The sequence below is a fragment of the Folsomia candida genome, unplaced genomic scaffold, assembly GCF_002217175.1.
Source record: "Folsomia candida strain VU population unplaced genomic scaffold, ASM221717v1 Fcan01_Sc005, whole genome shotgun sequence".
NCBI lineage: Eukaryota > Metazoa > Arthropoda > Collembola > Entomobryomorpha > Isotomidae > Folsomia > Folsomia candida.
In genome coordinates this window covers 4,146,189-4,161,182 of record NW_019091197.1, presented here as the reverse complement: position 1 = coordinate 4,161,182, position 14,994 = coordinate 4,146,189, and the positions used below count along the sequence as shown (strand labels likewise).

The window sequence follows — 14,994 nt, the reverse complement described above, 5'->3', positions numbered from 1 at the left end:
AGACATTAAAGTTGTTTAAAAATCTATATTATAAGCGAGAATGTCTGTTGGCAACGGAAGTTTGTCCGTCCTAAAATTCTGTTCGTGACGGAAGTGAAAGTAGAGAAAGTCTAGGCGTAGCCTTATCTAGGCGTGGTGGTTATCTGGGGGTGTTGGTTATCTGGAGGTGTTGGTTATCTGTGGGTGTTGGTTATCTGTGGGTGTTGGTTATCTGTGGGTGTTGGTTATCTGGAGGTGTTGTTTATCTTGGGGGTGTTGGTTATCTGGGGGTGGTTATCTGGGGGTAGTGGTTATCTGGGTAAGCCCCCAATACCTCGATATCCGAATATCCAGGTATCTCAATATTCTTGATATTCCTGATATTCTTAATATTCTTGATATTCCTGATATTCTTAATATTCTTGATATTCTTAATATTCTTGGTATTAATGATATTCTTGATATTCCAAATATCCATAATATCCATAATATTCTTGATATTCAGAATATCAAAATATCGAGAATATCAGAATATCAAGAATATCAGAATATCAAGCATATCAGGAATATCAAGCATATCATGAATATCAGGAATACCAAGAATAGCAGGAATATCAAGAATATCAGGAATATCAAGAATATCAGGAATATCAAGAATATCAGGACATCAGGAATATCAAGAATATCAAGAACATCAGGAATATTAAGAATATTAAGAATATCAGGAATGTCAGGAATATCAAGAATATCAAGAATATCAGGAATATCAGAAATATCAAGAACATTAGGAGTATTAGGAATATCAGGAATATCAAGAATATCAGGAATATCAAGAATATCAGGAATATTAGCAATGTCAAGAATATAAGGAATATCAAGAATATCAGGAATATCAAGAATATCAAGAATATCTATATTATAAGCGAGAATGTCAGTTGGTAACGGAAGTGAAAGTAAATCTGTCCGTCCTAAAGTTCTGTTCGTGACGGAAGTGAAAGTAGGGAAAGTCTTGAGCGTGGCCTTATGATTATCTCGTGGTGTTGGTGATCTGGGGGTGTTAGTTATCTGGTACTGTTGGTTATTTGGGGGTGTTGGTTATGTAGGGGTAGTTATCTGAGTTAGGTAAGCCCCTAATACCTCGATATTCTAATATCCCGGTATCTCAATATTCTTGATATTCCTGATATTCTTAATATTCTTGATATTCTTAATATTCTTGGTATTCCTGATATTCTTAAAATTCTTGGTATTCCTGATATTCTTAATATTCTTGATATTCGTAATATTCTTGGTATTCCTGATATTCTCAATATTCTTAATATTCCTGATATTCTTGATATTCCTGATATTCTTAATATTCTTGATACTCTTGATGTTCAGAATATCAAGAATACCAGGAATGTCAAGAATATTCGGAATATCAGGAATACCAAGAATATTCAGAATATCAGGAATATCAAGAATATCAGGAATTTCAGGAATATTCAGAAATCAGGAATATCAAGAATAAGAATATTCAGAATGTCAGGGATTCAGGAATATCAAGAATATTCAGAATGGTTATATATACGAGAATATTGTGATTATTAAGACTATCGAGTTCGATAATATCAAGTGTAGAGGATATAGAGAATGTCGTAAGTCATGGGAAATTTTTGTATACTATCGACGTTTTCGATTTACTCGACCGAGACTATTAAGAATAATCAAAATATTTGGAATATTAGGAATAATCTTAATATTCTGAATCTCCACGTATATTATGTTGGCAACTGAGGTTAAACTAAATTTGTCTGTGACACGATTTTTTTTCTTTGACAAGAATTTTTCCGTTGTACAAGTGAATGTGGGAAAATAAAGTTTCTATTGGCCCCTAAATTCAAAATAAATTGGGTTCAAAACACTAAATTTGGAGATGGGGCGTGTCAAAGTTTTGTATGCTGGTTGTACATAACGGCCTGGTAAGTTTACTAGGCGCGTTTTTTGGTGCCTTTTGTGGGCAGGTATGTTTACTGGGCAGAAGTGTTTACTGGGCTGGAGCGCTTACTGGGCTGATGCGTTTGCTGGGCTGGTGCGTTTACTGGACTGATGCGTTTACTGGACTGATGCGTTTACTTGGCTGGTGCGTTTACTGGAATGATGCGTTTACTTGGCTGGTGCGTTTACTTGGCTGGTGCGTTTATTGGGCTGGTGCGCTTACTGGGCTTTGCGTTTACTGGGCTATGCGTTTATTGGGCCGGTGTGTTTATTGGGCTGGTACTGTAACTAGGACAGTATAAGAGTTTGCTTAAACGATTACCACCACCAATCAGCACCATCATGAATATTTCTAGATGTGTGATAATTTCGCAAATTATCTTAATTTAATTTACTTTGTTAACCTTACTCCGTTGCGGACAGACATTCGAGGTGTTAAATTTATCGCCCGACGGAAGTCGGGCTTATACGCTAGTGCTGGGATAATTGGAAATACTTGGAAAGTTTATACATATGCATGACAATTTATCGGGATTAAAGTTTATTTTCGTCGTTAAAAATAGTCCAAATCATGGAAAGAAATATCTAAGCACAGAATTCTAAGGATGTGACGCACGAAAAGCATATATATTTATCTACATACATCTATAGCCGGATGGGTCAAATTAAATGAAGAAATTTTCTTCGACGAAAATATTTTCCGCGTGGGAAGCGTGATTTCAATCGGAGGTGAATATCTTTAGATCAACGCCACAAGTATGTACTTTGCTGTACAAGGAATATGTTCCCAATAGTCCCTGTTTTCCAAGATACATATACACTTTTATTTTTTCATGCATATGCACATAAGTGCTCGGAATCTGTGCGAATGAACACATACAGTATTTAACGTACTTTGTTGTAGGGCCTTCTAATGCAGACATTTAGACGAATTTCTATATAGATAACACACATAATATTAGCTATAAAACCTCTGAAAAACTATTACTGCGTGGTATTGACCGTTATTATACGAGGGCTCCTCAATAAATACCCAGAATCTATTTTTTCTTAACAACCAGAAAAACTTATTAAAGGGTGAATTCCTATCTTTTCATTTATCTGCCTGTTCGTTTGTATCCACGATAATATTCGAACGGATTTTAATTTCTACATGCAATCTGTGAAGTGTTTCTAATTTAAAATTAGAATTAGTAATTTTTGAGAGGAGTAAAGCGCATGGGAGTTGTAGTACTTGTGGGGCACACACCTCCTCAGCGCAATTAGGGGGTGGTCATGAAGTTTTAGGAATTGAATTTTGGTTTTTGACTTGTTACGAAGTCTGTACTTGTGGGCAAATTGTAGGAGAATTGACCGACTGATTACCATGATTTTTGTACACAAGGTACTTAGCATAGTGATACATAATATAATGTTATCCCGTTACTCCATTTCCTTCGGATAGATTCTGGATACCTATTGGAGGGCCCTCGTATAAAGAAATATCCAATTTGTCGAAAGATAATTAACGGTTGCCGGTATGAAAAGTTTTGAGCATAATGCATGCATGTATGTATTTATGTAAGTATGTACATACGTGTATTTTACCATTCTTGCATATTTTAGCACATGCTTCCATACCTATTTAAATGTTCTGATTGTGCAACTAGTATCGAATTTCTCGTTTTGCTTTCCACAAGTTATAGGACAATGATATGAAGTAGTAGCTGGTCATTCTTCAAGGTCCACAAAATCAGTCATTATTTTCAAAATAATGAAGCATAAATTACACGTTCAAACAAGTTCTTTACAATGGTTGCTCTTCTATTGAAATTTTTTAAAACTTATCTTAAGTAGGACAAGGTTTAGTTAGGGATAAACTCCCACATAATTTTCATTCTGCCTAACTCCGAGTTTTCAGAATTTTACAAAAATGTACAAAACAACAAACCACAATTCTCTAATCTGTACAGTACAATCTATCGGAAAACATGACACGGAAACTTTCAGAATCCCTGACATTTCAAATTACCCCCCTCAAACTGACTACTCCCACTGCAACCCGTTACTCTCCATATTCAACGTGGGTTATTACTGTTGTCTGTATCCGTTCAAATTCCGAAAGTCTAATACTTTGTATCCTAATTCATCCCCGGTTTATATTCGTAGTACAAACAAATGTCAAAAAGTTGGCTGTTTTTTGGTCAGCGTGGTTTTAGTTTGGTGGATCCTGCTTCGATTAAGGGATTTGGGTGGGTATAATCTCGGTATGGATGTGGCGTCCTATTTTAAAGCGGCACAAAGAGTATTTTCCACTCTGTATTACCTACTTTGCGTCATAGCGCCCTGGTTTAATGGAAACAAAATCTCCAGGATTCTTAAACTCTTGGTGGATTCGGCAGATTTGCAGATATTTCAGTACCACTGTTGGGTAAGGATAATTATAATTAACATTATTTGTGTACATGTATACTGAGATGTACACATGTGTTTATACATCTATGCAGGTTTTAATTAGGTTCCATGATAGCCATGTACAACAACACTTTCGTTAGAAACTATCCATTTTCAAGGCTTATCCTTAGCGTTAATATAATGCATATATGTACATATTGAATATATACATACATATATACATGAACGCTGCATGCAATTAATTATGTTTATCTGGGTACTTAGGTACTACACTTACACAGTGGTAAATTGGATCTAACAAGTTTAAACTGTAATAAAAGTAAAATCTTCAAAAAAATCGAAATGTGAAGGATCTCATAAAATAACTGAATGACAACCAGCTTAAGCCAGATTAAACAAAAGTATTGCAATTTTATACATGCATAACAACATTTCTACATTAATGAGAAACTATATTTTTTGAATTGACTACTTATGCAGTAATTTGCCATCTTATTATTAAAACCATGCAATACAAATTGCATGGTTGATATATGTATGAATTAAATATGAGGGTTAATTACTAACACTAAATCGAAAATTTCTGCACAACCACAACGCAATAAATAAAACTCTTACATTTTGTACTCATTTGTGACTTTCAGCTCAAATCCAAACTGTTTTGCTATACCGTTTTGGCCAGCTACCTCATCTTCGTGCCTAGCTTCATCATTCTTGAAAGTACAGAAGGTAACTCATCATGGGAAGTTATTCTCGGGGGACACGTTGCTTCGGCGAGATATGCCTTCTTCCTCTCCAACAATAAGTCCACGATTCCATCCGGAAATGAAATATCGCACGTTGACCTGCTAATTTCCTCCATTTTATTTATCGCTGCTGCCCTTTTTGAACTGCTAGGTTTCTTCTCAGACGGATTGATCATCATGATGTGCATCACCCTATGGATCCCTGCCAACGGGTTGGCCAGGCTGGTCAGAAAGTGTAAAGATTATGAAAATGAGATCCCCAAAGAGACAGAAATCATAATGGAAAGTTATCAAGTTGTGCGGACCCTGTCGAAAGCGATAAATGAAGCCATGAACTTAATTGTTTTCTTTTTCGTGATGATCATTTTGCTCTATTACTCAGTAAATTTGGGGAAAATCGTGGTCATGGAGGATTGGTCGGAAAGGTTTATGTACATAGTGCAATTTTTCCATAATGCGCCCGTGTTTTGGATAGCGGGAGATATCTGCTATAAGGTTAGTATAGTAGAACTATTGTGGCGGGTCCCCTCATTTGCATAGGTCTCACTATGCCCATTTTCAGAGATTCGGGCTTTTAATATTGAGTAAACTATATATGTTTCTCACTAATGCGTTAAAATATGCAAATAAGGTGACTAGTCGGAAAAATTACTTAAATTTTAATCGCGTGGAAACATATTTTCTTATTTACGACATTTACACAAGTTATGCAAGTATTTTAGAAAAATTTAATACATTATTTTCAAATTAAAAGGTGGGACGTTTAGTGGACTATTTTTGGGGAAAGACTTGTTCAATTCCGACCTCAACATTGTCATCATGTCACTGTCGGGACAATAAACACTCGACCAGGGACACGACAATTATTAGCCAACAACGCCTAACCCTATTACTGTACCAACTAAAATCGCATTCGGTTGGAATAAGTGCTCATTTCTTTTACCTGCATTATGGAGCAGTTTTTAGCGTGAGTATAATTTTGCTGATTTAAATATAATTAAAATAAATTACTTAAAAACCTAAAAATGTCACATTTAAAATTACAGATACTTGGAACAATAGTGACATATTTTGTAATTTGTGCAAAAATGGTGGAGGACGTGAAATAAGGGGGTCTGGTATACCTTGAGTATTTAGTACTTACACATGTACTTATTTATTTTTGATACAATCTATGAGTTCATCTTGTTATTTTTCTAAATTATGACAAGTACGGGTACGTAGAAATGCATATTGATAGCTAAATAACACTATCTATTATGTAATCAACATTGTTCAAATTAAATGTAAACATTTTATCATTGTCAGATTGTATTCGTAAATGCAATATATGATGCGAAATTTATGTTTGTATAGTGGATAATTTCCATGAAAAAATAAATGTCACAGCATCAACTAAGTTGCAATGGTTTACAGAATCATTTAGTCAAGCAAATAGTGTACGACAAATATGCAAATAAGCCTCCATTTGGAATGAAACTATCGATTCGTCGCAACTCACAAACCATTTGGAGGGACAATGGAATCTGAGTCTGGATACTGAACAATGTCATTTGAAATAATTTGAATATGTATTCCTTCATATTATTTGGAAAAAAATAAATCCCTGACAAAAGTATGTGTTCAATGTTGTCTTGATCTTACTTCAAGTTCAAACAAAATCCGTGAGCTGATTTCTATAATAGTTTTCACATCCTGGTAATACATTGTCACCAAGTTCCTTACGTCCTTGACTATGCAAATATATTCACGTATGAGATATTTAATATTGCAGGATATCGTCTTCATTCGTATGAATGCAATAATTACCAGACAATAATGACATTGAAGTAAATAAAATCACATTATATGTTACTTTCCTAATGTGCAGCTGCTACTTTATGCGAATGAGAAATACTACGTAATGATCCTGACCTGCATGCATAAATCTATGCAAATGCAAAACATCAAAAATCATGGGATATTTATTTACCACCTGCAGAGTATATAAATATCTCGAAATTAGATAATCCAATTACGTAACCATGGCATCTTTCCTCCTCACGAGCGTAACCGTCCTGCTCCTTTCCACCACCCCAGGGGGCCGGGGTTCCTCGTATCACAAAATTTCCCCCCAACTATCAAAATCTCTCACAAAACAGGAATACACTGCCAACGTTTTCGTCACCTTTTCTCAAGGCACGGAATCCGTTCTGGCGACAATTTCCGCAAAATCGTTTCCCTCACGGTCCGCCAGACTCGACCAGGTTCACGATTCGCTAGTGTCGCACGCAGCCTCCACCCAGGACGACACGATTCAGCTTCTCGCCCAAGAAGGGCATCCCTACAAATCAATCTGGATCACAAACCAACTCTACGTTCCGGACGCGACGATGGATCTCGTCATTAAGCTGGCTTCCAGTCCGGATGTCGCGTACGTATCGCAAGAAGAGGTAATCCCGCTGCACCAACCCGTGTATAGGGGTCCGGTACGGAAACGGGGTAAAGTGAGACCTTCTGGAGAGTGGGGCATTATGAAAATTAAGGCGAACGAGGCGCGTAGTCTTTTGAAAAGTTTGGGGCAAAATGTATCCATTGTAGTTTCATCGATCGACACTGGCGTCCGGGGTACGCATGAGGCGCTCAGTTCAAACTGGCGGGATGATGGGTACGGGTGGTATGATCCGTACGATAAGAGCGCCCTCCCAAGAGATAAGGATGGTCATGGGACTCATACAATGGGGACGATTTGTGGCAGTGGGGGAATCGGGGTTTACCCAGAGGCGAAGTGGATGGCTTGTCGCGGTTGCAAGGGAGGCTGTACGCAGTTCGCGCTACTCTCCTGCGCACAGTGGATTGCATGTCCGACGATGGCCAACGGGACGAAGAGGGATTGTTCAAAGGCGCCCCATGTGGTTTCGAACAGTTGGGGTGGGGGTGGGGGAAGAAATTGGTGATTGAAATATTCAGACATGTCATCGATTTTGGCGGGCTATGAATTTTTAGCGGCAAATTTTAAACTAAAATTGTATTCCCTATAAACAGGTTTGATCGAGCAATTGGGGTGTGGCATGCGGCGAAAATTATACCCCTTTTCTCCAACGGAAATGAAGGCACAGCCTGCAATACTACCGGATCTCCGGCCGACAGCAAAAATAACGTCATCTCGGTAGGATCGACTACGGTAGATGACGCGTTATCCTTCTTTTCCTCCGTTGGGCCTACTTTTGACGGGCGGATGAAGCCAGACGTTTCCGCGCCAGGGTCAAACGTCTTATCGGCCTCGCACAAAGGAGACAGCGAATATCAACCAATGTCTGGAACCAGTATGGCATGCCCACACACGGCTGGCGTCGCTGCGATACTTCTCGCTGGAAGCAAGCAGGAGATGGAATATGACAGAGTGTTACAACTGTTGGCGGATGGAGCGGACACGAAAAGTTTACTGTCGGGGGGACGTGGCTGTGTGGGAGTGACGGATAAAGTGTTTCCGAACCATCAGTTTGGCCATGGCAGGGTCAATGCGTTTAATTCTCTGACGAAACTGATCAAAGAGAGTGAATGAATATATTTGTATCGTTTTAGCGTAATTATTTAGCATGACGGTTAGGTTTATAATAATAACCCACGACAGTAATAGGTTTCCCATGATGTAAAGAAGTTAAAAATTGATTAAAAATTGAGAAAACTTTTGAATTGTAAAAATGCAGTAAATAAATATGAAAGATATCTATGTATCTTAAGGAGTCGTGTCACATGTGTAACTTCAGTGAATAAATTCACAAAATGTAAGAAAATGTGTGGCCTCTTTCCGTAAATGTACATATCTAACTACTTATTTATCATACACTCATCTCAACGCATTTTCCTTATGTTTCCTACTTGGGAAGCGACGTGAAAGTCTCGTTTAATAACTTATTTACTAATGAGAGAGAGATATAATTTTGTATGAAACAGACGTAAATTTGGTATAGGCGTTACACCGATTTCGTGAGAATTACATACTTCACTGGATACTGCACTACACATGTATCCATATCCTTGTTGTAAATAATGTGAACTACTTTTTAACGGAAAATTACTTAATGTATGCATTAGTATGTATGCTTTGTCAATGTCAAATAAAATTTGTACTAAGCTGGTGCTCTTTTCGACGCGATTTGGCATTTATGATTTTTAAGATTAAATTTTACACCGAAATTTGTCCCGTGCCCTCAGGGGTGTAGTATTAGGTACTAATAGGAAAACAGCTTCACAAAATATTGCGTATGTAATTGAATGTATTCTTTAATCAGCATCAGTTATATTTTGGTAGTAAAGCATTCAACATATTTATTATAATATTAAATTTATCAACCAGAATCGTAAATATTGTTAGTTTTGTAGTTCAACGCTAAATTAAAGAAATGGCAGTAACGATAAGAAACGGTTTCAAAAGATATGGAAATGGCGGGCTTGTTCTTAAAGATTTTGATATGACTGTAGGCATTGGGGAAATGTACGTATGTATTTACATAAATGTAGGTTGTGAATCATTTAATGAGTTTAATTGATTTTCAACCTATAGTTACGGATTGCTGGGTTCCAGTGGATGCGGGCAAGTACCACTTCTCTTTAACCCTTAACTTTCTTTCCAAATTTTGTTTTAAGCAGTTCAAGCATTTGGTTTGCCACCAGGCATGTACATAAGCAATCAACTAATTAATATATTATTTACTAATCAGAAAAACGACCGTACTGTCCTGCATTGTTGGATTGCGTCAACTTGATTCTGGCAGCGTTGCGGTGTTTAATCAACCCTGTCCCAACAATCAAGTTCGTCTTTGGGGGTACATGCCCCAGGCAAGTGACCATACATGTCGAAACGAAAAGAAAAACATTTTATATTTCACATCGATTAAACGGTAGGAAGTTGCTCTTTTGGATTCACTAAGTGTTGAGGAAACATTGAAATATTTCGGAATGCTTTATGCCATGGACAAAATACAAATAAATGAACGAATCAATTTTCTTACTACATTTCTTGAATTGCCAATAATCAATCAACCAATTAACGAACTAAGGTGAGAAAACTTTCTTGTGTAATTTTATTTTATGTTAAAACAATACTGAGGGGATTCATTAGTCCTTCGTATTCTTATTTAGTATCGTAGAATAGTTTACGACGGAAAAACAAGGGGTCAAGCTTCGTAAAACTCGTAACCCTAGTAACGCGATTTTTGACATCAAAATCTACAGATCTGTAACGCTTGCAAAATCTCTTAATCGTCGTAAGGTATTGTACGATACGAGGGAGACAATGGCATAATGAATTCCTTCAATGCTAGCTAACAAATTATATCTGATCATTAAGTGGTGGTCAAAAGAGGAGGGTGTCCTTGGCGGCGGCGATGATACACAACCCGAAACTGCTCGTGCTCGACGGTAATAATTTGAGCTTATAATTAAGATTGTGATAACTTACTGATGACCCGATTTTAGAACCTAGCGTTGGGCTGGATCCTCTTTTACGACAGAGGTACAAAATTTATGTGTATAAATTATCGATAAACGATACTTTGAATGCTTCATTGCAAATTTGCGTTCTTTCTCGTACCAGCATTTGGAAATATCTACACGTAATTTGTAGCAAATTTGGAACCAGTATAATCATCTCGACACATTATGCTGAAGAGATAAGGCTTTGTCATAAGGTTGGTTCAATTTGAAAACCAGAGATACTTGTATGCAAAAAGTGCCAATTATGAAACAGATAGGCTTGATGAGAGGAGGTCGTCTTGGGGCAGGGGGCAAGCCAAATGAACTACTCTTAGCACACGAATCCCTAACAATGCAGGAATTGGTTTTCAAGCTTTGTGAGCATGACCAAAAGTCAATTAAAGGTTTTGGAAATCTTTATAAGAAAAATGATGTTATGAAGGTATTCATTATTTTTTCGTATCGAAAATACTATCGTAAAATAAATTACGACGATTGCTAGATTCTTGTTGGCGTCGTAAGATTTGTTATAAAAAATTGTGCCATTGCTCCTCAGCCAATATCATAAAATATTCCGAAAAAATCTGAAAGGTTTCCCGGCACATTATTTTATATTATTTTCCAGAAATCAAATAACGTCTCAGAAATTTTTTAGGGAATTGAGACTATTAATATTGGCTGAACAGTAAGCTTACGATTTTTACGAAGCTCACAAGGGAAGGTCCCCGACTGCTTATCGTGTCCAGGGTACCCACTATGTTTTTTAGAATCTACTAGGACCCCAGATGAAGGATTCATTCATATTTCCGTGTAAACTCATATTTGGCGTCCTGCCGTGGCGGCAAATCCTCCAAATTTGAATGTTTTTATTTTTGAAACCGCCATAAGTTTTGAAATCCTAGATGGATTTTAAAAATTTTTGGCAAAAATCATGACAAGGAGTTCAACTTTCGTATTCCATGAAATTTTTTCCAAAATTATCGATTTTATCTTTTCGCAAAATTTCGAAATTTTCTTAGAAATGGGGGTTCGTCGAAAAAATGCGAAAAATATCTCAAAAATTAGAAATTTTGTACTTTTATTTTTTTCTCAAAAATTTCGACTTTTGCGATCATTTTAAGCATAAAAATTTGAAAATCCGACATAAACTGCAAAAGTTAAGAGGGTTTGAAATTGGTCGAAAATGCAAATTTATGAGTTTGGCGCCACGCCATGGCGCCAAATATGAGTTTTACACGGAAATATGAATGAATCCTTCATTTGGGGTCCTAGTAGATTCTAAAAAACATAGTGGGTACCCTGGACACGACAAGCAGTCGGGGACCTTCCCTTGTCAGTCGACTGTTTTTTCCTTAAACTATTTTAAGATACTAATTGCATGTAAGTATACGAAGACAGTTATGAATGTCCTCTTTAACAACTTAGCAAAACCAGGAAATTGTATCGGAACCTTTACCAATCGTACGAGAATCTGTCAGCAATGGTCGGGACAATGGGTCAATAATCTTGGCACTCATGTTCAAATGGTTCCATCGGCATCGCAGGGATTTAAGATAAGTTTATATTTCCTTGGAGCATTAATATATTTTAACGTTGTTTGTTTCCTTATGTCCGGTTTTGTAATGAACAGGTTGCACATGTTTCAACTCTGTATTCCGATGATGTGCATGATCATATTTCAAAATGTGATGGGTCCCCAACCAAAATTTGTAAAAATGGGAGTAGTTCATAATTCAAATTTCACCAGTCTAGAAAAATACTGTAGAGCAAATAGCGCACACAGTTTCCTGCATGAATGTTTCTCGAACATTGGGATTTGCAATTTTGTGGATAAATTTAATAAGGATGAATTCATTTGGGTTAGAAATAGATTTCCCAGCTTGATAAAAATTGTGTGAGGTTACATCTCATAATTATGTCAAAGGTTCCTGTAAATTCTTACGAGGAGGGACAAATACAAATCCAGCAGGGCGAAACCACAGGACTCATCGAATTTCCGGAAAACTATGTCACGCACTTCAAAAACCGTATGGCTTTTGGAAATTTTGTAGATAATGGGACAATTCTTGGATCCACGATTTCAATTCGATTGGATGAAGCGAGTAAGTTAGACAATAATATGTATTTACGATATTGGTGTAAATTACCATTTTTATTTTGAATGTTAGACCTAGTGCTCGCAATCTGGCTGAAGAAAACCATTATGGACAAGTATCTTGCTTACGTGGGAAACGCGTTGGCTGCTTGCTCACTGAATAGTCACATTAGCCAACCACCACTTCTCGTAAGTAGATATGTCACTTAACATCAAAGTATTTACATTATTTTTAGGGCTGAGATTCTCTGCTGTGTACATATGAACAAAATTTGCATATGTAACTATCTGTGTAAAGTACATATTCATGTAATTTATAAGTTACACCCATGGGTATGCTCTTTCAGTTTCATCCCGTCTACGGTTCCACTGATGTTTTTGACTACATTACATTCATGCAGTCAGGTTATATAATTTTGTACGTCATGCACATCAATTTTCTAACCAATAATAATTTCTACAGTCAACAATAATTGCAACATGATTTATAATTCATACATACTTTAGGATCATCTTTTTCATATCAATGGGAATCACACATATTCGCGTGGAGGATCAAGTTGCTGGGCTTGAGGATAGAGACTACATTTGTGGGGTGTACTTGTGGCATCAATTAATTGCTGCTTTTGCCACGCAAAGCCTGATGACTTTAATTCAAATTGGATCATTTTTGGGAATAATGTGCGGATTATATGGAATGGTGATGAACGGTTCATGGTTGACGCTGGTGGGATTGATGTTCATGTCGTCATTTGCTGGACTATCCGTGGGTATGTATATCCAAATCAATTAATTAATTTACGCAGGTCTTGGTAACAACTTAAAATCTATAAATTCTGTCAAGTTCAAAATTTTTTCAAAAGTTTTTTGTAAATTTACAATGCAAAGACACCAGCGGTGTCGCTACAATTTTGACAAAACAAAGATAATTATGTATGTGGCCTCAGTAAACGATGGAAATATCTCATAAACTTGGCAGAGCAGAGGATGTTTCCATTCGAATTTATAAGGCGTTGCGATGCGACAAAGAAACGGATTTATCCGTTGTCTAATAATTCGGCATAGTTATGTATGAAGGTAAAGAAAGATCATTTCTTCCGTTCGTTCACGGTGTACGGAAATCTGCCGCCCCTCAAGTGCAGCCCGATGGATTTGCAGCCCATTTTCTGCCCCCTTGATTATCTGCAGCCCACCAATTTGCAGCCTATTAACTGCAGCCCGCGATTATTTGCAGCCCTTATTATTTGCAGCCCACCTCACAAAACGCATAATTCCACCACACAAGAAGGATGATATATGTACATCATATACAAAGGTTCATTTGTTAGATTGAATTATATTTATCTATTTCCCAGAAATAGATAAAAAACATAAAAAAGGTTCTTTCCAACCTTTTTTATCTTTCCACCTTTGTATGACTTGATGCAGTCAACTAGTCTTTTTTGTCAGTTAAAGTAGAGCTCCCAGCCGACATATTTTCGGCGGCGGCGGCTTACTTTTGGCACAACACCGGCGGCGGCGGCGCGCCGGCGTGCGCCGACCAAACTACGGCGGCGGCGTTTAAAATTTTATTTATTTATTTTCTAAATGGTTTAAATAGCGATGAAGGTCCCCTCTCAAATTTTGAAATTTGATATACCAAATTGTTCAGTTTTTCATGTTGATCTCGAATATATAACTTTTTTTGTGGGGCTGACGCATATTAAGGTCAAAAATTAAGGTCAAAGTTCAAAACTTGACCCTCACTTTTTATGAATTTTTACACGTTTCAGAGGATTTTAAGACTTTTCTCAACTTGCCCCAAAGAATCTCACTTTGCCCCATAAATCTAACGATGCCCAAGATTTATCATTGTGCCCCAATTTTAAAATAAAGTCAGTTGCAATGAAGTTCAGTACACATCTTACTGTATTGCACTTTTGAGAATTTTCGGCACCCTTGACCTATACCTCTAAAGTGGCCCCCACCGGTCAACCACTTGACCGATCAAGTCCATCTTTGAATTTGATTCCTAACTTTGCATGTTCTAAGTGTGTGCCAAATTTCAAGTCGATCGGATAAGTTTGAAGAGACTTACCGAAATACGGATAGACAAACAGAAGGACGGGTACATAAGCCCTGGGTCGGGCTAAAAAGATATATTAAAATATAATTTTGAAAAAATCCTCTCGGAGTTTTGACGCCACTTATAATTCAGCGGCTCGCCGATTTACCCGTGGCGGCGGCGGCGTCTCATTTCTGGGCGGCGTCGGCGGCGGCGGCGCAACCATATCGGCGGCTGGGAGCTCTAAGTTAAAGGAAGTAGATCGACTGGAGAGAATACCAACAGTGTCAGTGAAATTTTAA

General features: G+C 37.3%; 3 protein-coding genes across 3 annotated transcripts; all 3 read left to right on the top strand.

The window, feature by feature from the left end:
- The first annotated feature begins 4,204 nt into the window (after positions 1-4,204).
- LOC118435896 lies at positions 4,205-6,618 on the top strand. Its single transcript, XM_035852408.1, has 4 exons — positions 4,205-4,366; positions 4,995-5,591; positions 5,851-6,063; positions 6,143-6,618. The coding sequence occupies exons 1-4, from the start codon at positions 4,205-4,207 to the stop codon at positions 6,203-6,205; spliced, it is 1,035 nt and encodes a 344-aa protein (XP_035708301.1). The 3' UTR covers positions 6,206-6,618.
- Positions 6,619-7,120: 502 nt separating this feature from the next.
- Positions 7,121-8,872, top strand: LOC110850211 (bacillopeptidase F). Its single transcript, XM_022097679.2, has 2 exons — positions 7,121-8,028; positions 8,121-8,872. Exons 1-2 carry the CDS (start codon positions 7,121-7,123, stop codon positions 8,638-8,640), a joined length of 1,428 nt encoding a protein of 475 aa, XP_021953371.2. The 3' UTR covers positions 8,641-8,872.
- Positions 8,873-9,481: 609 nt separating this feature from the next.
- On the top strand, positions 9,482-14,994 carry LOC110850363 (sn-glycerol-3-phosphate import ATP-binding protein UgpC). Its single transcript, XM_035852407.1, has 12 exons — positions 9,482-9,573; positions 9,643-9,672; positions 9,800-9,917; positions 9,984-10,138; positions 10,429-10,499; positions 10,557-10,593; positions 10,675-10,768; positions 12,478-12,655; positions 12,722-12,837; positions 12,996-13,048; positions 13,156-13,418; positions 14,846-14,994. The coding sequence occupies exons 1-12, from the start codon at positions 9,482-9,484 to the stop codon at positions 14,992-14,994; spliced, it is 1,356 nt and encodes a 451-aa protein (XP_035708300.1).